Source organism: Podarcis melisellensis, assembly GCF_964234715.1.
Source record: "Podarcis melisellensis genome assembly, chromosome: 10".
Taxonomy (NCBI): Eukaryota; Metazoa; Chordata; class Lepidosauria; order Squamata; family Lacertidae; genus Podarcis; species Podarcis melisellensis.
This window is the reverse complement of record NC_138542.1, coordinates 64,434,621-64,462,237: the sequence shown is the minus strand read 5'-3', so window position 1 is coordinate 64,462,237 and position 27,617 is coordinate 64,434,621. Positions and strand designations below refer to the sequence as shown.

The window sequence follows — 27,617 nt, the reverse complement described above, 5'->3', positions numbered from 1 at the left end:
TGTTTAGGGAAGTTTTAAGTGACGGGTGTTTTAATGTATTTTTAATTTCTTGTTGGAAGCTGCCCAGAGTGGCTGGGGAAACCCATTAGATGGACGGGGTATAAGTAATAAATCATCATCATCATCACACATGACTGTCTGCACCCAGGATCTGCCGTTTCCTAGATGGGAAAGGCCTCCTTGTGTGGATTTCGATCCCACTCAAAATTCTGGAATAGTGTCAACTTGGGATTTCATCTAATACTGGCAGTGTTTGAATGTAACACAAAACCATGTTTAAGCACTACACGCATGAACTGGAAAAAGGCCCCAAAAGGACTTGGGCTCATATGCTTCTCCCTTCCCCTCCTCCTACGTGGCTGGGTGAAGGATTCCCAATGCTTTCGATTTCACTTTCATAGCATCCTGCCTTGTCTTTATGTATGAAGCAGAAGTCATGGCTTACAACAAACCTTGGTTAGTGAAACAAGCCAGCTTCATAAACCATGGTTTGGAGTCAGCTTGCTTTTTAAAAAAATGACCAGAGTTTGTTTTAAACTACTATCTCTTGTTTGGACATAGACACAAGCCAGGGTTTAGTTGTGCTTTCTGAGAAGCATGGCTTGGCTTTACATATGAAACAGAGATTGAAGAGGGGCAGGAGAGGTGAATGTAAGCCGATGGTGAGCTTCTTTTGCTTCCACATATGGTGCTTCAGGACATTGTTCCCAGCAGACCAAGTTTATTATCCGCTGAGGAAATGCGGAAAGGAGGTCCACTGTGGAACGGCATACTTACAGCTATCGTCACCACTGTGCGATCAGCGAAGGCAGTCATCACAACCTTCTGCAAAATGTTCTCCTAGCAAATGAGAGATGCAACAGTCACTTAATGACCACAGGAGTGGAGCTTTTCATATGACCACACCTACAGAAGCTCCTGGGTCTTGCATGGCTTGTGGTTAAATATTGAGTAAAACTGACCTGTAAAATTCACCCAATCACCCGTACATATGCATCACAGTTGACCAGTCACTCACTGCCTGTATAAATGTGGCCTGGATTAGATCTTGGTAGTACTTTTTTTTCTGAGGGTACACATACCCCTAAACATTTTGTGAATCTTTGTACTTTTGTCCATTTACTGTATTTATTTTTCCCAATTTGAACTATGAAATGGTGATTTTCTTGAGTCAAAATGAGAGCACCCCTAAATATATATATTTTTAGGGGGGGGGGAAGCACTGGATATTGGAATCAAAGGTGTGTTGACAAAGATAAAGTCTCCATAACAGTCCCCCTTAGAGAAAAAATGCTTAGGAACCACCAATCCCATTGAAACAGAGGAGTGTGCTATGTACTGAGCTGAATTCTAGAACAATAGGATCCAGAATGCAGCAGTCTGATTGGTCCGTAGGAGCAACCCAATCCAGCTCCAGGTGGAAGTGAATCAGCAACCTGATTGGCCTACAGGAGCAGCCCAGAATTAGCCAATCACGTGGGGCCCATTGTGTAAATAATGTATATATAGCTAGACGTTTTGGGTAAAGTTTCATTCATTGCTACTACGAGCTGAATAAAGAGCATGAAATTCACACTCGACTCTGAGTATCTTTCAGTAAGGAACCCAGTGAGACAATGAAACAAGATTTTCTCCCTCCCCACATTTCCTAAAGCAACCATGTCCAACATCTCCCATTCAGGGGCTGGGCTTTCCCTGACCAAGCTCTTTGGGGGATAGACCCTCTAATTGGGTTATGAGGTCATCAGGGCAAAGCACCACTTCTGACCTGGAAGGCATTCTGTACAAAGTAGTGGTAAGACCTCCGCTGGCTCTTGAGCAAATTGGTCTGAGTTTTGCATATTGTTACGGAATGGTTCCATGATCTCCTACTACATGAACATGGAGGAACAAAAATGTGTCAGTTGTTTGTGGTAGTGCTGGGGTTGGGAACCTAAGGCGTGGGGATCAAATGTAGCCCTGCAAGCTTCTCTGCCTGGACCACAAAACGGTCCCCAGGCATGGTCCTCCTCCTCAGTGACACCCTCTTTCCTCAGGTCACACCCCTCACCCGTGATGCTCGGCACCCAACTTGAGTGTTTTTGCCTGGCTGCAATGTGTCCTTGAACAATGATCATGAATCTTGCTTGCCTGGATGGGAGTGTGAACGTGAAGCTAGCCTGGTGTGTGAAGGTACAAGGTACATTTGCTTCTCTGCCCACGTTCCCCTCTGGCCCTGTCCACCTCTAGCATATGGCCCTCAGGAGCTACTTGAGAAAAGAATGTGGTCCTCAAGGCGAAAAGGGTTCCCCACCCCTGATGTAAACCGAAGAAGTAAGTCCTCTGAATGGGTGGAACTAGGTGAATAGGATTGTCTTCTTCAGTCTTGGCTGAAGGTAAAAATATAATAATTACATTCCTTGCTCTTCTTACTTTTGTCTAGTGCCATCCACAATTGGCATGTTGGCTGCAGATGTCTGTCCACAAAGCAATGGCCTGAAATCGGTTCCCTTTTTCTTAAGAAAAACACAAACAGGAGGGCAGTGGTTTACTCACTGTGGCCATATCGATTGATGCTGTGGCTTCGTCCATGATGAGGATGCTGCTCTTGCGTACAAAGGCTCTAGCCAAGCAGAAGAGCTGCCGCTGGCCTACGCTGAAGTTCTCGCCTCCTTCAGTTACTATAGCATCTGGATGGGAGCACGAGGAGGCAATAATTAGAATTTCTACACCTGTCTCCAGCTGCCATTTATCACCAGGCAAGCCTCAAGGAGTTTTGGAGCAAGGCGCCATTGGTACACCATTGGTACATGAACTTCTGTCTCTCCATAATATCTGTCCTAAAGTACCAGGAACACAACCCTGGGGCCATTTTGGACTCACAGCTGTCCATGGAGGCGCAGGTTAATTCTGTACCCAGGGCGGCTGCCTACCAGCTCCATCTGGTACACCAGCTGAGACCCTACCTGCCCACAGACTGTCTCGCCAGAGTGGTGCATGCTCTGGTTATCTCCCGCTTGGACTACTGCAATACCCTCTAGGTGGGGCAGATTTTTGAAAGTGTACACCCAAAAAAGTAACGTGTGAACAGGACAACCAAAAGACTGCAGGCACATGGATCATGCAGAGGGGCAGGATTGGGTACACCTCCTTATCAAGTACACACCTGACCACAAACCCAGAGTTGTTGCCAACATAACTTGTGGAACGGCTCTCAATCAGCCAAATGATTCCATTGCAGGCTGGACTCTTGTTTTTAATTGCATGTGTTGATAGGGGCAAACTAGTATTGCATCTGCCCCCGATATACACACCTAGACCTCCCGGCAATGACTTGACCATGTTCTTCAACTGGGCAATCTCCAGAGCTTCCCAAAGCGTATCATCCGTACATTTGCACTCTGGATCCAAATTAAAGCTAAAGAAAGGGAAATGTAGAAATGCTCAGAGTCTGTTGCTGGATACATTGCCTAGTTAAATCCTGGCTGAACTGCTCATCCGTTCAGTGAGCACATGCTTATTCTGTTACATATCTATCCTGTTGTTCTTCCGTCATAGATCTGGATGTGTGATAATGTGGTTCCAGACCCAGATCTGCTTAGCTTCGGCAAAGTGGTGGCCTCATGTGACTTTAGACCGTATACTAGTGCCCCTTTTATTTGAATCTCCTCTTTCACATGGCACATTCTTCCCAGAGCGAGAGAATTAGCAGAGTGGGAGAGAAAGCAGGGAAGGACACAAGCAAACCTGAAGCCCAACATAAACATATCTAAAGCCATCAAACATTTCCACTCTTCCTCCTGCCCTATGCCAGTCTGGGAACATATATCAATGTGAAGAGTGTGACACAAGATCATTCATATTCTCCAACAAAATAAACATATTTTGTGCCCAAAGAACCAAATTCTAACCCCCTCCCAAATAATTTGTATATGGCACATATTTTGTTCATTATAGATTCGTTGCTGCTGTTGCTTTCTTTTTAATAATTTTTATTAAAGATTTTCTTAGTTTACAAAAGTACGTGCATTGCCTCTTTTTTCACGTAATAATAATAATAATAATAATAATAATAATAATAATAATAATAATAATTTATTTATACCCCTCTCATCTGGCTGGGTTTCTCCAGCCACTCTGGGCAGCTTCCAACAGAATTTTAAAATACAATAACCTATTAAACATTAAAAGCTTCCCTAAACAGGGCGACCTTCAGATGTCTTCTAAAAATTTGGTAGTTGTTTTTCTCTTTGACATCTGGTGGGAGGGCGTTCCACAGGGCGGATGCCACTACCGAGAAGGCCCTCTGCCTGGTTCCCTGTAACTTGGCTTCTTGCAGCGAGGGAACCGCCAGAAGGCCCTTGGCACTGGACCTCAGCGTCCAGGCAGAACGATGGGGGTGGAGACGCTCCTTCAGGTGTCCTGGACCTTCAGATATACTGGTTGTGAGAACCTGACTTTGGGACGTCCTCTCCCATCTCCACCAACAGCATTTAGGCAGACGTAAATATCTCCAAGTCCACCCCAACCAATGTTCCATCAGTTTGTCATAGTCTCTGAGAAAAGTGAGTCACAATAGGAGACTCAGAATCGTAGGCGAGTACGTATGGGGAACACTTCCTGATTTAAGGACCCCAGTTCCAGTTAATAGGACTGGCCTGAAATAGATGGATAGCCTTTGCTTTCTCACTGAGCATCGCCACGTAGGGGAACTTTTGAGTATTAGGTATCCTGATTCAGGGCCTGTGTGGTATGTTCCACGCAATTCTGAACTGGTTTGACATGAGCCAACAGTGTGACGCGGCAGCTAAAATGGCCAATGCAATTCTGGGCTGCATCAATAGGAGTATAGCATCTAGATCAAGGGAAGTAATAGTGCCACTGTATTCTGCTCTGGTCAGACCTCACCTGGAGTACTGTGTCCAGTTCTGGGCACCACAGTTCAAGAAGGACACTGACAAACTGGAACGTGTCCAGAGGAGGGCAACCAAAATGGTCAAAGGCCTGGAAACGATGCCTTATGAGGAACGGCTAAGGGAGCTGGGCATGTTTAGCCTGGAGAAGAGGAGGTTAAGGGGTGATATGATAGCCATGTTCAAATATATAAAAGGATGTCACATAGAGGAGGGAGAAAGGTTGATTTTTGCTGCTCCAGAGAAGCGGACACGGAGCAATGGTTCCAAACTACAAGAAAGAAGATTCCACCTAAACATTAGGAAGAACTTCCTGACAGTAAGAGCTGTTCGACAGTGGAATTTGCTGCCAAGGAGTGTGGTAGAGTCTCCTTCTTTGGAGGTCTTTAAGCAGAGGCTTGACAACCATATGTCAGGAGTGCTCTGATGGTGTTTCCTGCTTGGCAGGGGGTTGGACTCGATGGCTCTTGTGGTCTCTTCTAACTCTATGATTCTATGATTCTATTCTATGATTCTAAGTGTGCTTTGCGCATGCCTGTTTGGTGGTCAAATCCACAAGTGAAAAGGTTCAAAGGCCACAGCTGCCCTAGCTGTGCTTGGGGAAGACTCAGTTGAGTCCCACCCAAAGGTTGCGCCAACATTCTCTGAAATCCCCACTATGCAAAATTCTGGGTGCACAGCAACACCGCAGCTCACCAGCCAAGGGAACTGCAAGAGGAGGCGTTTGTGCTTACCGAATGGAACCACTGAATAATATGGGATCCTGCAGGATTATGGATAGCCTTGAGCGCAACATATCCAGGGGTATCTTTGAAATGTCGATCCCATCGATAACAATCTTGCCTGTTTGGAACAGCAGAAAACACAACAAGTGAGGTGCTCAGTGATGTAAATAAAGCCTACAAAAAGGCAGAAAGGAACCTGGAAACAACCTCAAATGTCTGTTGAGTCACAGATAATAATAATAATAATAATAATAATAATAATAATAATAATAATAATAATAATAAAAATAATAATAATTTATTTATACCCCACCCATCTGGCTGAGCTTCCCCAGCCACTCTATGCTTTGGGGACAGAGGTCTAGGGTCCTACTCAGAGGAATGAGCGGGGGGAGTGGGCGATGCAGCAGGCTTGGTGTTATAATGTTTTGGAGCAATATACTTGATGTTAGAATTCCTGCTCCATGATTGCAGTCATGGGATTGTTATCTATCACATGACGGTATATGTTTTGATTCCACAAAGTGGGAAGTGACGGAGACAGGATGTTTGTGTTACTGTGTTCTGTGAAGTGGGACTATTGTCCTTTGTTATTTTTCTCTTTGCTGTCTGATGCTAGAGAGAGAGGGAGTCATGTTGCTGTGCTCCGTGTGTGTTTATATGTAAATAAAGTAGATTAGCCAAAATGCTGAGTTGCTGAGGTCTGTTATGCTTGATGCGCAAACTCTGCGGATCCCTAAGTGTGCCGGTGTCGGTTGGCATTGGTCGCTGTGATGTTCGGGCAGAAGAAAGCTTTTGAAGCTCTCAAACGATTGACCAGGAGGGAGAGAACATGCCAGTTGGGCATGTGTCTCTGCCAGGGTCCTACTCAAGTGCAGGCTGAACTCCTGGCACTTGGCCACCAAAGTTATCTTGGGCTAGTTACTACACCTGCACGGCCTCATCTTCTGTTCTGTCTCAGACTATACAGTAGCCTTTCCCCAAACCGGTGCTCTCCATACATTTTAGACTACAACTCGCATCACCCCCGACCGTTTGGCATGCTAGTTGGGGCTCATGGGAGTTGGAGTCCAAAGCATTTGGAGAGACAGCAAGCTAGGAAAGAGTCAGCTCTAGAGTGAGGGGGTGTTGGTAGCTGGGCTTTACCAAGGCAGAGTTTAGATCCCTATGATGCTGCTGCTTCATAGATTCATCACTCTCCAGTTCAAACACAATGTTTATTCTCATCTGTCGCTCCCAGCTGCACATCCTGGGAACTGCATACACTTCCATCTCCATTCCTTTTGTCCTTTCTGATGTAAGTGCAATAGTTTGAACCCCAAGCCCAAATGACAGGTGTATAAGAGTGGTTGAAATATAAAGCAGCAATTGATTAATTAGCCAGTAATAGGGGTGGCGCTGTGGGTTAACCACTGAGCCTAGGACTTGCCGATCAGAAGGTCGGCGGTTCGAATCCCCGCAACGAGGTAAGCTCCTGTTGCTCAGTCCCTGCTCCTGTCCACCTAGCAGTTCGAAAACACGTCGAAGTGCAAGTAGATAAATAGGTACCACTCCGGCGGGAAGGTAAACGGCGTTGCCGTGCGCTGCTCTGGTTCGCCAGAAGCGGCTTAGTCATGCTGGCCACATGACCTGGAAGCTGTACTTCAGCTTCCTCAGCCAATAAAGCGAGATGAGGGCCGCAACCCCAGAGTCAGTCACGACTGGACCTAATGGTCAGGGGTCCCTTTACCTTTACCTTAGGGGCACTTAATAGGAGGAGGCAGCAAACATGTTGGCTGGGAACGTGCTGAGAATCAACAAAGCTGAATACCGCAGGGCACTGAAGTAGCCCAAATGTATTTCGTTGCTTGCACTTGAAAGGGTGTGCTTTTTAGAGTCATAATATCATGACTCATGAGCCTGCAATACAAGGTCTTTTCTGATCAGCTAGCTTGCTTCTTAAATCTTAAGCTAAGCTCTGCTAGACCAAACACAGCTATCCATCAGCCCTAAATGAACATACCGGTGTGGGGGTGGCCCTAAGGAAGAGCAGCAAAATGTGTGGGTCACTTCTGGATCCAGATTCTTGGTCAGCCTATAGAGGCACCTACCCTTTACTGATCCGACCCAGCCTGACGGAGAATTATTGACTGACCCTCGCTCCTTTGCTCACTCCCCCCCGCTTTCTCCCATTCTCCTTTGTTCTTCCCATAAAGGAAATATTTTGATTCCGTGGTGCATGATTAACGACGCTACTGAAGGGATAATTTACGACGTGCTGGACACGGGGGCAGAGAAAAAGCAGCACCTAATGTAGCTGTCACTACGGGAGGCTGATCTAACTCAGCCATGAAATAGGATATGGCCCTTTTGTGTTTTGGCTCTTCCTTTTAGAAGATTGGCTGCATAAGCCTTCAGCTGCAAGGAGAGGAGAGAATAGCTTGGAACAAATGCTTAGTGGCAGTGTTATGTACTCACCCTGGAACCTAGAACAATAGGCAGGTAAAAGTAAAGGTAAAGGGACCCCTGACCATTAGGTCCAGTCGTGGCCGACTCTGGGGTTGCGGCGCTCATCTCGCTTTATTGGCCGAGGGAGCCGGCGTACAGCTTCCGGGTCATGTGGCCAGCATGACCAAGCCGCTCTGGCGAACCAGAGCAGCGCATGGAAACGCCGTTTACCTTCCCGCCAGAGTGGTACCTATTTATCTACTTGCACTTTGACGTGCTTTCGAACTGCTAGGTTGGCAGGAGCAGGGACCGAGCAACAGGAGCTCACCCCGTCACGGGGATTCGAACCGCCAACCTTCTGATTGGGAAGTCCTAGGCTCTGTGGTTTAACCCACAGCGATCCTAGAATGCAACAACTGATTGGCTTGCAAGAGAAGGCCAATCAGGTTCCAGGAAGAAGTTAATCAGCCTATTAGGCTGGTAGGGTCGTAGAATGCAATAACTGATTGGCCAGCAGGAAAAGACCAATCAGGCTCCAGGAGGGAAGCAGAATCAGCCAATCAGATGGGACTCATTGTGTAAATAATGTATATAAAAGCCTGAGGTTTGGAGGGCAATTCAATCACTGTTTTACAAGCTGCAATAAAGAGCATGAAATTACTACAGGACTCAGAGTATATTTCAGGCAGTAAAGGTGAGGCGTTAAAATGGGCTAGGTTAGGGACGTGGGTGGCACTGTGGGTTAAACCACAGAGCCTAGGACTTGCTGATCAGAAGGTTGGTAGTTTTAATCCCTGTGACGGGGTGAGCTCCCGTTGCTCAGTCCCTGCTCCTGCCAACCTAGCAGTTCAAAAGCACGTTAAAGATCAAGTAGATAAATAGGTACAGCTCCAGCAGGAAGGTAAACGGCATTTCCGTGCGCTGCTCTGGTTCGCCAGAAGCTGCTTTGTCATGCTGGCCACATGACCCGGAAGCTGTATTCCGACTCCCTCGGCCAATAAAGCGAGATGAGCACCACAACCCCAGAGTCGGTCACGACTGGACCTAATGGTCAGGGGTCCCTTTACCTTTACCTTTACCTGAGCTCCTCCGGATGTTGCTAGATTGCAGCTTCCTTCATCCCTAGCTATTGGTCATGCTGGCTGGGGCTGACGGGAGTTAAGAGTCCAATAACATCTAGAGTTATGAGCGCTGCAACCCCAGAGTCAGCCATGACTGGACCTAATGGTCAGGGATCCCTTTACCTTTAACTATGGTCCACTGCAGGGGACTGGACTAGATGATCCTCAGGATCCCTTCCAACTCTACAGTTCTATGGCTCTATGGCTGCTTAGTTGCATTTGGTTTGGTAATTCACAGGTGGCACAAACAATATTAAGAAGTGACCAGGTACTCACCATCAAATATGTCTACCATTCTGAAGAAGGCCAGGGACAATGATGATTTTCCGCTGCCAGTGCGACCGCAAATCCCAACCTGAAAGAGAAGGTTTGTTGTGGCTTTTCTTGAGCATCGCTGGAGGGTTGGGGGAGGAGACCACAGCGAGCAAATCCACACAACCATCCCCCCAAAAGTCTATGATGTTTTTTCTTTAACTTCCAGAGATGGAGAAACACTTCATGCACGTTGAGTTTTAAGGTGAGCTTTGGAAGTGGAAACAAAAAATATTCCTTCCAGTAGCACCTTAAAGACCAACTAAGTCAGTTCTTGGTATGAGCTTTCGTGTGCATGCACACTTCTTCAGATACACAGTGGAGCGGTTGTGGACACTCGGCAAGAGACAGATACGGGGTAGTGTTAAATTAAATTAATTAAAGTTCCATCAAAGTTTGGAAGATAATCCAGATTTTTCAAGACTTGTTTGAACTGAATGAATTATGAACCACACTTGGCCAGTATGCGGCAATAGTTCAAGTTAAATATATTCCTATTCAAGAAAGGAATTGGTTGCTTGGATTTAGTTCCTTGAGATAGCTACCGGTAGGGTTTGGGCCTATTTAAAATTGGCATATATATATATATATATATATATATATATATATATATATATATATCACATCTGTGACAATGGTCATCCTTCATTAACTTTATGGTAGAGAGAGTATAATTATTTAAGTCTGAATACTGTAAACCGCCCTGAGATCCTTGGATGAAAGGTGGTATAAAATTTTAATAAATATATAAATTTATGAAACCTTCTGGCCTGGTTTGATGTAAGCTTTGACGTGCTTGAGAACAGGCTTCAGGTTGTTTTCATATCGGACGCACAGATTTTCAATCTTGATTTCCCCTTCTTGCGGCCAGTCTTTGGGGACCTGAGAAACATCTGGAAAATGAATGAAGTCGTTGACCGTCAGTGCTTGGAAGCCTTATCTATGCGATCAGTTAGCATGCAAGCGCAATATTGTTTTGCTCTCTGGCTCATATGCATGTACAAGATAAAGACATTCATCTAAGTGAAAGATGAGCAAAATATACAACCAAAGAGCCTCCAACTGGATTAGAGGCTCTTGACTCCGTTATGCTTCATCTTAAGATAGAACAGCAGTGTAAAGACTGTATACATTGGGTGATATCCAAGTCATAGTCAAAGAAAACCAACTAAAATCAATAGGCTTCATTTCAGTAGGTCTACCATGATGCTGATTTAGAATCATAGAACTGTAGAGGTGGAAGAGGCCCAGGGGTCATCTGGTCCAACCCTTGCAATGCAGGAATCTCAACTAAAGCATCCATGACAGATGGCCATCCCACCTCTGCTTAAAGACTTCTATGGAAGGAGAGTCCATAACCTCCCCGGGGAGACCATTCCACTGTCAAATAGCTCTTACTGTCAGAAAGTTCTGATGTTTAGTCAGAATCTCCTTTCTTGTAACTTGAAGCCATTAGTTTGGGTCCTACCATCTGGGGCAGGAGAAAGCCACTTCCGCCCTTCGGAGGAGGTGGAGTTGCGGGCGTCACGCGTGATTGGGGGGATTCCTGGCCGCATCACCTCCAGGCCAGCCAATCGGCTGGCTCTGGGGGCATGGCCTGCCCTATTTAAAGCAGAACGTGGCTGGAGATCTCCCTCTTTGCCAGCTGTTCCTGGTGTAGTTCTGTAGATGGAAGAGGGGAGGTAGCGCCATCACCTGCCCTGCATATTGAAGGGTAGTCCGATAAAGGATTCCAGGGGGCATGGCCATGTCCGAAGCCTGGGGAGGTGAGGGCCTAAGGCACGCCCCCTATCGGTGACCCTGGGGGAGTTCCTAGTTGATGTGCATTAGCAGGACTCCCCCTACTGGTGGTTAACCCTTCTCAGACTTCAAGCAGACAGGCTGAAGTCGGATATAGTTGGTTAGGACCAATGCCTAAGCCAATACCGCTCATCACCTGTAACCAATAAAGTTGTGGCCTTATTTAGTCCGTTAACCTTAATAATTGTGTCATGTGTCATTATTTCCACTGAGGAGGCAGGAACTCACCACGCAAAACAAGCTTGCTCCATCTTTCATGTGACAGCCCTTGAGATATCTGAAGATGGCTATCATATCTCCTATCAGTCTCCTCTTTTCCAGTCTAAACATACCAAGCTCCCTCAACTGTTCCTCATAAAGCTTGATTTCCAGACCCTGGGTCATCTTGGTTGCCCTCCTCTGCACACATTCCAGCTTGTCAATATCCTTAGTTGGGTATCACTTACTTATGAGTAAATCAAGGAATGGGACCACACCGACTGCTCCACCCTCTGAGCATAACCTTTGAAAGAGCCTATAAATGTAGGAAAGAACTGGAAAGGAGTTGGCAATCAAGTCAGGTTCCCGATTGCACAAACAGAGCCAGTTCACATGGTTTTTACACATGTGTGCTCTTTCAGAAGTTATAGTGAATGTATCTATGGGGCAGAAGTGAGGTCAGCAGGCATGAAGAACAGGACTGTAAGCATTTTGACATACCCATGTTGCCTTCGTAGTTCTCTGACTCCATGTTGAGAAAACTGTTCACTTTCTTTACCGCACTCATTTGCACTTCTAAGTCGGCCAGGTTTCTCACCACCCAGTTCAAATAATTGGTGATCTGAAATGATACAATAGGATAATTTCACAGGATGGAAACGGGCCGCTAGTAGTACAGTGTGACGGAGTGAGGCTTCATTCATCCACGCATCATTTTCGAAAGTCAGAACAGTGCTGACAGAGTCATCGTTTTAAAATGGTAGCCGGATAACGATTGTGTAGATTTATACCATTTGGGTGATGTCTCCATTGAGTGATGCCTCCATCTCTACCATTGGGTAGAGACATCACCTTGCCAACAAAGGTCTGTATAGTAAAAGCTATGGTTTTCCCCGCAGTGATGTATGGAAGTGAAAGCTGGACCATAAAGAAGGCGGATCGCCGAAGAATTGATGCTTTTGAATTATGGTGCTGTAGGAGACTCTTGAGAGTCCCATGGACTGCAAGAAGATCAAACCTCTCCATTCTGAAGGAAATCAGCCCTGAGTGCTCACTGGAAGGACTGATTCCTGAAGCTGAGGCTCCAATACTTTGGCCCCCTCATGAGAAGAGAAGACTCCCTGGAAAAGACCCTGATGTTGGGAAAGATGGAGAGCACAAGGAGAAGGGGATGACAGAGGACAAGATGGGCAGTGTTCTCGAAGCTACCAGCATGAGTTTGACCAAACTGTGGGAGGGAGTGGAAGACAGGAGTGCCTGGCGTGCTCTGGTCCATGGGGTCATGAAGAGTCGGACACGACTAAACAACAACAACATACCTTTGGGTTTACGCTGACTATTTTTACTAGTTTAATTTGTGTACTGCGGTTCCTCCTAAAGGATATATCCAAATGCTTAAACAATACAATTCAAAACAAAAATTGAAAACCTATTAAAAGCATGTAAAAACAATTAAAAACCATGTATTTTATTCTGTGAACCGTCCTGAGATCTTGTGGTGAAGGACAGTAGATAAATGTAATAAAAAATAATAGCATAGAAACATTTAAAAGTATAACCTCGTAGCATCCTGCGTACAGTGGCTTGATTCAGGTGTCACCAGCGGCCATTCACAAGCTCTCTGAGCACCATCTCCAGCATCAAGTGGAACAGAGTCTGTTGCTGCTCCTGGCTCTTGTCACTGCTTGCACACCTGGGCAGGTGTGCAAGGCTATGACAAGAAGCAGGGGCTTGGGGTGGAAGGTTCGCAGGCTGTGAAGGACTTGTTCACAAATTTATTGACAGCTGCACAAATTATTATAGCTAGGAAGTGGAAGGGGGCAAGCAGGAGATAAAATGGAAGAAGATATAAAGAGGTGATATAACTACAGTGGATGCTCGGGTTGCGAATGTGATCCGTGCAGGAGGCACGTTCGCAACCCGCAGCGCTGCATCTGCGCACATGCAGGTCGCAATTTGGCGCATGCACAAAGCGCAATTTAGTGCTTCTGCGCATGCGTGAGCACCGAAACCCGGAAGTAACCCGTTCTGGTACTTTTGGGTTTGGCGCAGTGCACAACCCAAAATCCATAGCTGTCAACTTTTCTCTTTTCTTGCGAGGAATCCTATTCGGAATAAGGGGATTTCCCTTTTAAAAAGGGAAAAGTTGACAGCTATGCCGAAAACGCGCAACCTGAAGCGTCTGTAAGCCGAGGTATGACTGTATTAACGTTCAATTAGCATGCGCCATTAAGGGAATATGCAGAATATGATTTTGAGGAGAAGGTGTTTCTAGAGTTTGTACTGTTAAAACAGAAAGGGGTCAAACCATCGCAAGAGGTGTTGAAATTTTGGGAGGTTGGATAGTTACAATGGAGTGGTCTCGGTGGTGGGGTGCATATTTTTATTTATTTATGATTATTACTTCCATCAAAATAAAAAATAAAATTTAAAGGAGGAGGAGAGGAAGAAGAAGGGGCTACAGGCTTGGGATGGGAGGGGCTGCTCAGGCAGTTTTCAGAAGAGATAGAAGTTATCCCTTCCTCCTCCAACTTTTCCACTCCCTTCCCTCCTATCTCTTCCCCCTGCTGAAATTTAGACTGCAAATTCTTCAGGCTGTGGAGGGACCTGCTTTTTCTTTGCTGTAAGACATTGCAGGGGTTCCTTTCCAACTCTACAATTCTGTGTACAGCAAGGATGCGTGACTGTGCTACTCTGAAAGAGAGGCAGATTTCATCACTTGATTTTTGCCTAAATATCCAGCCTGCCTTTCAAGCTGAGCTGTCCTGTAAAAGCTCCTTACAAAGGTTCAGGGAAAAAGTAGAGATTTTTAGAAAGTGAAATGAGGTTTTGCTTTTGTTTTTGTTTTGCTTTTTAAAAGGACAGTAAAGTGGATCCCCTGTCGAAAGCTGGATTTGGGAAGGCTAAAGTCCTTGCATGCACTTTCTTTGGGAGCACTCAGGGCCTGGGAATCTCAGTGACTTTGTTATGATTATTTCCAATTGGCTTGTAAAACCAGAAGCTGATCCAAGTCATTCCAAACTCCCTCAGCCCTGGCTTGAATCCATAACTTGCAAGATTGTTTCTGTCAATATTGAGAGTGTTGGGAAGTGAACCATGTACGGGTTTTATTTTTATTCTTTTAACGGTGGCTGTGAACCCAGCGGATTGGTTTTTGAGTGTGCAAGGCACCGGCAGATTCTGCTGTGCAAAGTGCACCAAAACAAGTGGGATCTGTACTGGCTCCTGCAGAGCTTCTCGTTCAGTTTGGTGCAGCTTTCATCAAAATGAACTGCGCCCAAGTACTGTAAACCTCTGTACGTACTGTTAATGCATAGAGGAGACCCAAGCCCACAAGGCCAGACTTTGTATCATCATTGGGAGAAATGGAAGCCACAGCTGCAGTGAGAACAATGAAAGCCCCCAGATAATCCTGCAGAGAGAAAACAAAACAGAAAAGGTGAGGGGCAGATTTATGCTACAGTTCAGTTAAATTAAAGTTCACTGAATTAGTTCAAAAATCTCTAACAACACCTGAAAGTAGGTCCCATAATTGCTGGGTGAACTGTACGTATATCAAGATCATTTTGGGATTCATCTTCAAATTAATTCTCTTCTATGTGGGCTAGACTTTTCAGTTTCATTGGTAGGGAAAATAAATGCTTCCTTAGACATCTTAAGTATGTTTTATACTTCAGCACAGCGGCTTGTAGCATTTAAAAAGCCGACCAAAAAAAAAAAAAAATTAGCTGATTTAGATGAACTTGAATTGAACTATGAACTGAATGCAAACCCAAGTAGTTCATTTTGTAAAAGAAAAGAACGTGAACTGCAACCAGCTCCTTTTTGGGCACGTTGAACTGGAACAAGAACTAGTTCTTTTTTAAAAAAAGAACTTTTCAAGCTCTAAGTGGATTCAATACATCGATTTCACATTTCTTTGCATAACATTCACCCTGCCTTACAAAGGACTAGTGCACCTTTACTTATTGTACAGCAGAAGGGATTTCAGCAGGGGGAGCAGGAGTGTGACTGAGGTTTTCAGCAACTGCTGTGCCTTTAAGTGCAGAGGTAGCAAATGTGGTACCGCCAGATATTGCAGGAATACAGCTCCTAGCATTCTGCAGGTGCCTGGGCAAAGAGTGTGTGTGTGTGTGTGTCTGTGTGTGCGCGCGTGTGTGCATGTGCATGTTACAACCCTCTGGTGCAATCTGTGAGGGATGGATACAGAACCGCTGACTCCCAGATTTGTTATTTGTTATAACTCCCATCCCCCCTGATCAGTGGCCATGCTGGCTGGGGTTGATAGGAGCAGGAGTCCAGCATCTGCAGGAGATGGGTTTCCTCCCCCCAAATCTCTTCCCCTGTGCTGTGTTGGTGGGCTGATCTAAATCACCCATAGAAGGATGCTACTAAGAGAAATTTATGGACACAAAAAACCAATCGTCCCAACCCCTCCATGGTTCATAGTGGCAGCAGCAGTGGGGAGGGTTTAGTCAGAAGATTGGCACAATGGGGGAAAGCTAGTACAGGCCTTCATCCAAATCCTCAGTCCCTCGTGGCTGCTTTTACAAGAAGAAAGTTATGGCTTTGGTGTCCCAATCACAGAACTCCAGTTTAACACATAACAGGGGTCACCAGCCTTTCTGAGCTCGTGGGAACTTTTGGGATTCTGAGGGCATCCCATCCAATCTTTACTTGTTATTTTCCACTGGGTAACTCTCCCCACCCCCAGCACAAACAGAGAGAAAGCACACATACAGATAATCATTACTACACAATACACACACAAAATCACAAATTCACAAGGGGGTCTGGTTAAAAGTTGAATCCAGCAGAACTAAAAGGGATCCTCTTCAATTTGCATGTTTTACACAGTGTCTAAAGGCAGTGTTTCCCAACCTTGTGCCTCCAGATGTTTTTGGCCTATAACTCCCATCATCCCTGACTAGCAAGACCAGTGGCAAGGGATGATGGGAATTGTAGGCCAAAAACAGCTGGAGGCACAAGGTTGGGAAACACTGGTCTAAGGGACACGGGTGGCGCTGTGAGTTAAACCACAGAGCCTAGGACTTGCCGATCAGAAGGTCAGTGGTTCAAATCCCCATGACGGGGTGAGCTCCCGCTGCTCGGTCCCAGCTCCTGCCAACATAGCAGTTCGAAAACACGTCCAAGTGCAAGTAGATAAATAGGTACCGCTCCGGCGGGAAGGTAAACGGCGTTTTTGTGTGCTGCTCTGGTTCGCCAGAAGTGGCTTAGTCATGCTGGCCACATGACCTGGAAGCTGTACGCCGGCTCCCTCGGCCAATAGAGTGAGATGAGCACCGCAACCCCATAGTCGGTCACGACTGGACCTAATGGTCAGGGGTCCCTTTACCTTTTAGGGGTGGGGAGGAGGTAGCCACCCTCAACACAGGCGCCACATTGGCAAGCAGGGGTGTATAGTTTGGCCCTCAGCAGTCACGTGCCATTCAATGGCTCTAGCACAGGCATAGGCCAACTCGGCCCTCCAGATGTTTTGGGACTACAACTCCCACCATCCCTAGCTAACAGGGCCAGTGGTCAGGGATGATGGGAATTGTAGTCCCAAAACATCTGGAGGGCTGAGTTTGCCTATCACTGCTTTAATATAATAATCCAGCCTGCAGCAGGTCTTGAACTGGTGACCGAAGGAACTCAGGAGGGTTTTCAGCCTGTGTGCTACCACCCATCTCTGGTCAGATTTGGGAAACCAGCAAAGAAGCCTCTTAAAATCAATAGTTCAGGTGATATTCCTCAACTCAAAGCTTCTGGCTTCCTTTATGGCCTTGTGTGTACATCCAGGGGCACCATAGTTAGAATAATAGAATCATAGAGTTGGAAGAGACCACAAGGGCCATCGAGTCCAACCCCCTGCCAAGCAGGAAACACCATCAGAGCACTCCTGACATATGGTTGTCAAGCCTCTGCTTAAAGACCTCCAAAGAAGGAGACTCCACCACACTCCTTGGCAGCAAATTCCACTGTCGAACAGCTCTTACTGTCAGGAAGTTCTTCCTAATGTTTAGGTGGAATCTTCTTTCTTGTAGTTTGGATCCATTGCTCCGTGTCCACTTCTCTGGAGCAGCAGAAAACAACCTTTCTCCCTCCTCTATGTGACATCCTTTTATATATTTGAACATGGCTATCATATCACCCCTTAACCTCCTCTTCTCCAGGCTAAACATGCCCAGCTCCCTTAGCCGTTCCTCATAAGGCATCGTTTCCAGGCCTTTGACCATTTTGGTTGCCCTCCTCTGGACACGTTCCAGTTTGTCAGTGTCCTTCTTGAACTGTGGTGCCCAGTTGGGGGTCACCTCACCAGGTGAGCTGGGAGGACACACTCTCATTCTCCTCTGTATAGCTGGATTGGGGGGGGAGTATAATCCAGCCCAGCCCAGTCCAGCCCAACTCAGATTCTCTTCTGAATGACCATCACCCCCAGCAGCAGCAAATGAAGACGTTTCTTGGCTTCATCGAGGAGAAAACTCAACAGAAATAACAATGAGCTATTTTAAGGATTGGCGCATATGAAAGTGTGGGTGTTTCGTAGCCAGATGTATTCCAGTTATAATTCTTTGCCCAGCATTTCACATCAAACAAAAGTTAACTGCTGGGTTCTAAGGTTTCAAAACCGTGGCAGGGATGCAGGCGTACGTACCGTCCTGACCTCCAACCATCTGTTGGCAGCCGACAGGAACAAGTATGCAATGTTGTTTGTGTCCGTCAGTTCCAGCATTCGCTGTTTAAATCTGGGTTCGTGCCTGCGAAAGACAAAGGGAATCTTACGTTAGCAACTTGCAATCCTGATGATACAACGCACAGAGCACAGGTTGCAGAATCTCAGGAAGTCGGACCTCAACATTCAGATCAGCTAAATCTGAGTAAGAGTGTGCCAAGTTACCAGGTGCCTTTTGAGGAACAGGGACCAGAATAAAAGTGTCCCACTCTTTTGCTCACATTCGTCCCTTTTCCTTAGGTTGCCATATTTCTAGAAGTAAAATTCAGGACACAAAGTTATTGAGCTTTTTTGGGAAATGAAACTCAAAGTTGTTCCCCACCCCTCAGACACTATTTTTACTGGTTTAATCTCAGCAACCTTTTCCCTTCTGAGTTTTCCTCTACCCTTACCTCCTTCTATTTTCTTCCCCCAACTTCATCAAAATGTTCAACCTGATCCAAATCATAAAGCTAAAAGGAAAAGTGGGATAGTGTCGCTTTTCTAACTTCCTCCTTTAGCTCTATGTGTCGACATGCAGAGGGCCGGGAAGCCAGCTGGCAAGCCCCAGCTGGGCCGTTTCCTTCCAGCCGTCCTGCTGCGAGGACTATCAGCCTCTGCTCCGACGTAAATCAGCAACCCGGGCTTCAGAGCCAGGGCACACTATCAGCAGAGTGACCTGTGCACACAGAATAGGCATGAGGCTTGTGGAAGCATACTACAACTACAGATTTATTAATCATAAATCAGGTCAAAGAAACATGTCGTCTCTCTCTCTCAGAGAGAACAGGGGGAAAGCAAAAACTATACACCCAACGGAAGTTCCCAGCAAGCGGTGCTGGAATGTAAACAGGCATGTGACACGCAACAGTTCCACACGTCTGCTCCTTAAGGTGGAATGGAAATCTCAACACTATGCACATATTAGACTACTTCCTATGTGTCATGCATTAACTCAGTAGTTCACAAACTTTTCTCTCTGGGCCACACTTTTGGAATATAAATTTGCTTATGCCACCCCAGTTTTTTTCTCTCGATAAGAAATACAATGGAAAACAAAAAGAAACAACTCTTAGCAGTGTTTGATTTGTAACATAGAACACAAATAGATGGTCCTCCTGGTTGCGTCCAACTCTACAATTCTACGATTCTATGAGAGGTTCATACAGGAGAACCCTTCAGAAACCAGTGCATTAGCTTGTCCTCTCTGACCTACCTGGCAGGTACAGTGGAACCTTGGGTTAAGAACTTACCGTATATACTCGAGTATAAGCCAACCCGAATATAAGCCAAGGCACCTAATTTTACCACAAAAAAACTGGGAAAACTTATTGACTTGAGTATAAGCCGGTTCAACATGAGGAGATTTCACCCCTCCCATACCCAAGAATCTCCTGATCATCTCCTGAGGTCTCTGCTGACTCTACAGAGAGGAGGAGCAATGTACTGCTCTCTACTTAATTAGTCAAGTGAGTGAGTCTCTGTGTGAGAGAGAGAGTCAGTCAGTGTGTCGGAGAGTGAGTGCAAGAGATGGTATTTAGAGATAAGATTGCTGCTAAGAGCAGCTGCAGGCACTCAGAGTAGCATTGATGTGTGCTCAGAATATTTAGCTCTGTATATAGTTTGTATTATAGCTGTAGTTATAGAATAAAAGAAGATACTTTACAGAGCTGCTCTCCAAGTGGTTTATACTCGGCAAGACTCTGCAAAACGCTGCTGCGCAACGACTGCATTATTGAGACAGTGAATCCGGTGCTCTCAGCTCCAAGCTGTGAGTCCACAGCACTGTGACCAGTTCCTGTGGGAAAGGAGGACTCTGGCAGTGCTACCCAGCTCGCCTGGCCCAGTCGGGGCTGTAGTGCATGAGTCCAGTTGGTACACTGGCTCAAGGGCGATGCTGACACACCACACCACAAACCTCCTGGTGGGCCAGAGTGCGTGTGTGCGCACACGGCAGAAGGGGCTTCTCTCTCCCCTCCAGCCCCTCCCGTCCCCCTGCCTACCTAGAGTGCTGCTGAGAGGCAGAGGCTGGTGGCGGCGGTGGCGGCGGAGGAAGAACAAGCAGCCCCAAAGGGCTGCTTTGGGGCTGCTCGTTCCTCCACTGCCGCCACCAACAGCAACAAAGGTGGTGGTGGAGGAAGGAGCAGCCTGAAAGGACCCTCCCTCGAGTATAAGTCGGGGAGGGGGGATTTTCAGCATAAAAAATGTGCCCCAAAAGTAGGCTTATACAGTAATTTGTTCTGGAGGTCTGTACTTAACCTGAAACTGTTCTTAACCTGAAGCACCACTTTAGCTAATGGGGCCTCCTGCTGCTGCCGTGCCGCTGGAGCACGATTTCTGTTCTCATCCTGAAGCAAAGTTCTTAACCCGAGGTACTATTTCTGGGTTAGTGGAGTCTGTAACCTGAAGCGTCTGTAACCTAAAGCGTCTGTAACCCGAGGTACCACTGTACTGATAGTATGAAATCCCATGAGTGGGAGGAGAAGAACCCAGAAAACATCCCTCCATTTACACATCCTCCCTTGTCCTTATCCCGTCCAACATACTGGCTATCTGATGAAGACCAATCACAAAATGCCATTATCCCAGAAGATGGGAGGAGATTGGGTTTTATGCTTTGGTCAACATTTAGTAAGTGATGCTGTAAAGCCAACGACATGCTTTTGATGCTCTTTTTGGGCTCTGTGTGCTGGCTGGCCATCTTTTAACTCGAGCCAGGTGTTTACATAACTACCAAGTCTCCTTCCCTCCCTCCCTCCCTCCCTCCCTCCCTCCCTCCCTCCCTCCCTCCCAAAAACTAGCTCAGAGACATTTCATCATGATGCATACATTTCTCCATTGGGGGAAGGAAAGAAACCCAGTATTGCTTCAGCTTGGAGTGCAGCAACGCTGCCACAGTGATGTTTAGAAGAAATTGTAAATATTGGCAGGAGGCTGACTGTATTGTATAAACGTTACTGTTGTACTTCTGCTCTGGTCAAAAGAAATGAACTGCTCTTTGCTGGTTTATTATAAATTGCAAGAATGCAGTGCTTGTGGTGCATTTTTGTTTAATTTCATTTTGCTTTTTGCAAACTTGGGAGCCAAGAACGGTTTTTATCAAAAGAATAGCCTGATTAACAATAGCAACTGATCCAGTTTAGGATACAGTGGAACTCAGAAAGGGGAAGTTGTGCTCTGTTTGAGTAAGCCTTGATTGGTACCAAGATGGGTTAGAAAAATGTCACTATGAAAATAAGCACAATTTACATTTGCACAATGCAACAAAAAAACAAAGCACCCAGTGACAAAATAAGAAAACTGGAGCACAGAAAAGCCATGCAGAATATAGGAACACTCAACAAAAGGCCTGGTAATGAGATGCATCTTGAGTAATTGATGAACGGCATACATTTTGACATGAAGCCTACCCAACGCATCATAAAATCCCCGCATGCACAGAACTGAAATGATTTGAATGATTGCTAGTAGATACTGGCTTAATGTGGCAAAGCTGTACTCGGTTTTAGAAAGCCTTGGTCTGTATATTCCTGCAGGTTTATCCCTGGGGTATCTGGATAAGGGATTGGCCATTTGGCCATTGCAGAAATAGAGCTTCAGATCTCAAGAGGTTGTAAGAGACAGCAGCATATGTACCTGAGAGCACTTATTTTGCTTTTCCTGCCAGGGTGATTATTGAATTGACAAACCTGCCCTGGTCTTCGTTATCAATAAGAGTGTAATTCCTAGATGTTGTCGGACTACAACTTCCATCATTCCTAGCCAGCTTGGCCAGTGGTCAGAGATTATGGAAATTGTGGTCTGAGAACAGCTGGGCACCCAAGGTTGAAAAAGGCTGGTGTAAAGTGTCTCAGTTGTTGTTTTGGATGGGGGGGGGAGTAAAGGGACTTATGGGCAAAAAAAAATGAGAGGCGCAAATACAAGATGGGGGACACCTGGCTTGAGAGCAGTACATGTGAAAAGGATCTAGGAGTCTTGGTTGACCACAAACTTGACACGAGCCAACAGTGTGACGCGGCAGCTAAAAAAGCCAATGCAATTCTGGGCTGCATCAATAGGAGTATAGCATCTAGATCAAGGGAAGTAATAGTGCCACTGTATTCTGCTCTGGTCAGACCTCACCTGGAGTACTGTGTCCAGTTCTGGGCACCACAGTTCAAGAAGGACACTGACAAACTGGAACGTGTCCAGAGGAGGGCAACCAAAATGGTCAAAGGCCTGAAAACGATGCCTTATGAGGAACGGCTAAGGGAGCTGGGCATGTTTAGCCTGGAGAAGAGGAGGTTAAGGGGTGATATGATAGCCATGTTCAAATATATAAAAGGATGTCACATAGAGGAGGGAGAAAGGTTGATTTCTGCTGCTCCAGAGAAGTGGACACGGAGCAATGGATCCAAACTACAAGAAAGAAGATTCCACCTAAACATTAGGAAGAACTTCCTGACAGTAAGAGCTGTTCGACAGTGGAATTTGCTGCCAAGGAGTGTGGTGGAGTCTCCTTGTTTGGAGGTCTTTAAGCAGAGGCTTGACAACCATATGTCAGGAGTGCTCTGATGGTGTTTCCTGCTTAGCAGGGGGTTGGACTCGATGGCCCTTGTGGTCTCTTCCAACTCTATGATTCTATGATTCTAAGTGACTCACAATCAGTGCTTTTTTTTCTTGGGGACTCAAGAGCATGCTGCACCGGCGCCTATTTTCTAGAAGAAAAGCAGCATTCCTCACAACTCTTATGAGTAATGTGTCTGTACAAGTTCACACTTTACAGCGCTAGGTGCGGTTCTTTTTTTCCTGGGGGGATGCATACCCCTAAACATTTTGTGAATCTAAGTTTGGCTTCATTGAGGGGCAATATTTCAATAGGAATAGGAAAATGAGAGTACAGTCATACCTTGAGTTACAGACGCATCAGGTTACATTTTTTCTGGTTACAGACCACCAAAACCCGTAAGTACCGGAACGGGTTACTTCTGAGTATCAGCAGTCATGCATGCGCAGAAGCACTAAATCGCGCTTTGCGCATGCACAGAAGCACCGAATAGCAACCCGCGCATGCACAGACGTGCCGCTGCGGGTTGCGAACATGTCTCCCGCATGGATCATGTTTGCAACCCAAGCATCCACTGTACCTCTAAATATTTTTTAAGGAAAAAAAGCACTGGCTAGGTGTATACTTTAAAACACAGCCCTCCAGGTCTCTCTCTTTGGCCCCCTAGACTCTCCAGGGGATACCTCCTTCTTAGCAGGGGCGCCAACTTGGACCCCACACTGTGCGTGCCCATTACATCATTGTGGCGATGTAATGACATTGTGATGTGGCGTGATATACAGAAGGAAATTCAGCCCCCAGGCTGCAAAACATTCCCCAGCCCTGTACAGACTGAATCCTGTGATGTGTGAACAAATGTTGGCAAGTCTGCAAAACTTTGTAGTGCTGGAAAGTGGGTAAGAAAGTAATTGCCTGGTTATTAAATTTATGTGCCCTGCTTCTACTGAGGATCACAGAACAGTTCGTAATAATGAAGGTTCAAAAATACAAAGAGTAAGAAAGAAAGATCTTGCTGAATCTGTTTCAGCAGTGGGATAAAAGGGCGGTATGCCTACAACAAAAGCAGCGATGTCACTATGAGCGAACTACTTTTTCTCTCTCCGAAAAGCTATTGTCTGTCTCCCGCTTTGGAGAGCTTCTCTTTGGCAGCTACAATTCCCTTCCCTCCCCCTCCCCACAACCACACACACAATGGAAACTCTGACACACTCAATCTGCATCTTTTCATCTGCCTCCAGCTCCTTCTTCTGCACATTCTTCAACTTTTTATCCTGTTCAGATGACGAAGAAAAAGGTCACCCAAATCCCAGTCTACTTGGCCTGTACAACGTTGCGGTTAAGTAGTCCAGGGAGCTCATGACTCCTTGAGGGGTACATAATGAACTCAGAACAAAGGGAGGCAACTATCAGGCTTATCTGGGGGGGGGGGCTTTGGTTCTGGGATGGAAGAAAATTGGTTAGTTGCTGGAAGAAAGCATGGATGGAATGGAATCTTAGGAAATTAAGGTGAGACAGACCCAAGACAGAGGATTTTTTTTAAAGTTTGCAGTTCAAAATCTAGCTTGCCACACACCATCTAAAAATATTGGTCAGGATGAGAGGAATTCCATAGATAAGGATGGAGCAGAGATTTGGTTTGATCTGCATTTTAATGCAAGCCTCCTTAATTCACATTTCCCGAAACCAAAACGCAACTTACCGTATTTTTTGCTCCATAAGACACACTTTTCCCCTCTTAAAATCTAAGGGGAAATATCTGTGCGTCTTATGGAGCGAATGTGTGGTCCCTGGGGCTGGGGGAGGGGGGGAACCCGGGTTTCCCCTGCCAGCCCCAACCTGCTTTTGGGGGCTGGAGGTGGGGGAAACCCAGGCTTCCAGCCCTGACAAGCTCCTGAGCAGCTCTGGGGTAGCCTGAGAAGCCTCTGCAGGGCAGCAAGGAGCCTTCATCCCGCTGCCCTGGGGAGGTTTTGCGCGGCTATCCCTGGCTTTTGCGGGAGTTGGGGGAAGGGACAGAGTGAGGCTGTCTCATTTCCCCCACCTCCCGCAAAAGCCCCCAAGAGCCGCATATTTTTTTTCTTGAATTCCCCCCCTCCCCCCCAAAAAAGTAGGTGTGCCTTATGGTCAGGTGCGCCTTATGGAGCAAAAATTACAGTATCCATCAAAACACATGCTTTCAAAAAAAAATTGCAACTCAGTTCTCCACCCACACATAAGTGTAAGAATGCATATATTGTTGAGAACAAAGCAACAATGCTTGCACTCTTACCTGAACCAATGCAGGTGCGGATAGACAGAAAGGCAACCTGTTCTTCCTCCTCACTAATTCCTTCTCTTTTAGTAACTGCTTGTTGGTAGATTAGATCACTTCCTCTCAGGCTTAACTCGCAAGGTTTAGGATCTCCTAGATAGCCTACCTTCCCAGGTTGACGAGCTCCAACTGCCCCTCACTTCCCTCTACACCAGCCTTTCTCAACCTGTGGGTCCCCAGATGTTGTTGAACTACAACTCCCATCACCCCTCCCTAGCAAGGCCAGAGCTCAGGGATGATGGGAGTTGTAGTCCAACAACATCTGGGGACCCACAGGTTGAGAACCGCTGATCTACACCATATGCAGAAACTGCCTTCTTGACCATTGGACCCACCATTGGTCTTGTCTGCTCACCTGGCTCAGCCAGCCAGTCACAGCCGTTTCCCAGGGTGTGGCCGCTGCCACATGCTGACAACTTCTAGGAGCCCTAGGTGAGAGCTGAGTGCAGGGTGGGGACCAAAGGTGGACAAACAACCCCAGAAGGAGCATGATGTGCCCCCTACCAGAGCTAATAGCCCTTCCCTAACACCCCATACACTCCAAATTGTTTATATATAATGTTTCAGGAGCTTGTCCTACACTCAAGTAGGACCCTGGCAGAGACACATGCCTGACTGGCATGTTTTCTCCCTCCTGGTTGATCGTTCGGGAGCTTCAAAAGCTTTCTTCTGCCCGAACATCACAGCGAATGATGCCAACAGACATGGGCACACTTAGGGATCCACAGAGTCTTCTCAGTTGCATAACAGACCTCAGCAACTCAGTATTTTGGCTAATCTACTTTATTTACATATAAACACACACGGAGCACTGCAACATGGCTCCCTCTCTCTCTAGCATCAGACAGCAAAGAGAGAAAGAACAAAGGACAATAGTCCCACTTCATGGACCACAGTAACACAAACTTCCTGTCTCTGTCACTTCCCACTCTGTGGAGTCAAAACATACACCGCCATGTGATAGACAACAATCCCATGACTGCAATCATGGAGCAGGAATTCTAACATAATGTGTGTATAAGGAGAAATGTGCCGCAAAAAAAAAAAAATCTGTTGCGATGCAGACATTGAAAATGGGAGAAACCAAAATGGGCAGATTCATCTATCTCTATCCATAACTACTTATGATATCCAATGAAACTTTGCACTGGCATTGCAGGAACACCAGACCACCATACCACATGGCAAACCACTTTGCTAGATTTTTAGGTCTACTGTTGAGAGGGGGAAAGTAAAAAAAATTGCTTTCTGCGAAAAAAGGGGTACACAGTTTGCACACACATCCCCCCAAATTTGGCAGTTTGTAAGTTTGACCCAGCCTTCGTCTGACCCAGGGGCAGTGGCACAACTTCATGCTCCGGCACCGGGGGGTAGAGAGCAGGCGGGGTCGGGGCTGGCACGCGTCCTGAGGGCGTGGCTTGCAGCCCTCAGAGGTGTGGCGTGTGTCCTGGGGGCATGGCATGCTGCCTGCGGGGGCGGGGTGCCCAGTGCAGGTGGGGTGGTAGCCGCAATGGCACCCCACCGGGATCGCGCTGCCGGGGGCAGTGAGCTCCCCCCATACTCCTCTTCCTCTGCCAATGACCAGGGGAAGCCAACATGCTGCCCTCCAGAAATGATAAGGCTATGAGTCCCATCGTTCCTGCCCACTGAGCATCCTGGCTGAGGCTGATGGGAGTTGTAGTCCAGTGGCACCTGCAGGCTGCCATGTTGTCTACATTAAGCAGACAGGGGGTTCTGCTCTGGCTTCTGTCTGTGCTGCCTACAGATTGCCTTCGCCTCTTACTTGGCAGGAGCCTGGCCTGCAAACAGCCAGTTGGCAGCTGAACCGATCGAGTCTCCCAGGGTCCCTTTAACCAGCACCTACTATAAAGGGAAGTCCTTGTTTACAAACCTGAATGCTCTGATGGTAGTGAGGCCTTCCGCCGTCTCTGAAAAGTGGCAGAGGAGAGGCAGCTGGGTGCTGTCATCAAGTTCCTGAAGGTCCCTGTCACCAGTTGAAAGAAGGTACATAAACAGCGAAGAACAGATTGTGGAAATTGAAACGGGAAACACAAAACGAAAGAGCAGCAGCAAATGGCAAACAACTTCACTCTTTTAAAGCAGGAACCCTGTTTCAACCTGAGGGCCACAATTTGTCCTGGGAACCCTCCCGGGGGCACAAACCAAGGGTGCATATGCCCCAAAATAGGTGTGGCCATTCTCCATTCAAGGACACCTACCAGCCGGGTGAAGTCACTAGAGCAGCCTTTCTCAACCTGTGGGTCCCCAGATGTTGTTGGACTACAACTCCCATCATCCCTAGCTAGCAAGGCCAGAGCTCAGGGATGATGGGAGTTGTAGTCCAACAACATCTGGGGACCCACAGGTTGAGAACCTCTGTACTAGAGGGTCACATAGAGCAGGGTCAGTGAATTATGTGGGCGGAAAGGGGGTGTGGTGGACTGGGCAGGATCCTGGTGGCTGGGTAGAGAGGTCCAGAGGGCCACATTCAATCCTTGGCCCTGTGGTTTTCCACCCTTGATTTAAAATTTGCTTCTGCTTAATTGGTGGCAGCTACAAGCATCAGAATTATA

General features: G+C 46.6%; 1 protein-coding gene across 10 annotated transcripts in view; it reads right to left on the bottom strand.

The window, feature by feature from the left end:
• The window catches only part of ABCC9 (ATP binding cassette subfamily C member 9), an 85,950-nt gene that overhangs the window by 3,660 nt on the left and 54,673 nt on the right, over positions 1-27,617 (bottom strand). For all 10 annotated transcript variants that reach the window (XM_081926717.1, XM_081926718.1, XM_081926720.1 and 7 more), the window contains 10 exons: positions 26,936-27,028; positions 18,134-18,236; positions 14,780-14,887; positions 11,977-12,097; positions 10,240-10,370; positions 9,442-9,520; positions 5,627-5,735; positions 3,294-3,397; positions 2,536-2,669; positions 778-840 (listed from right to left, as the gene is read on the bottom strand). In XM_081926717.1, the coding sequence (XP_081782843.1) occupies positions 778-840; positions 2,536-2,669; positions 3,294-3,397; positions 5,627-5,735; positions 9,442-9,520; positions 10,240-10,370; positions 11,977-12,097; positions 14,780-14,887; positions 18,134-18,236; positions 26,936-27,028 (1,045 nt within the window). The remainder of the gene's footprint in view (positions 1-777; positions 841-2,535; positions 2,670-3,293; positions 3,398-5,626; positions 5,736-9,441; positions 9,521-10,239; positions 10,371-11,976; positions 12,098-14,779; positions 14,888-18,133; positions 18,237-26,935; positions 27,029-27,617) is intronic.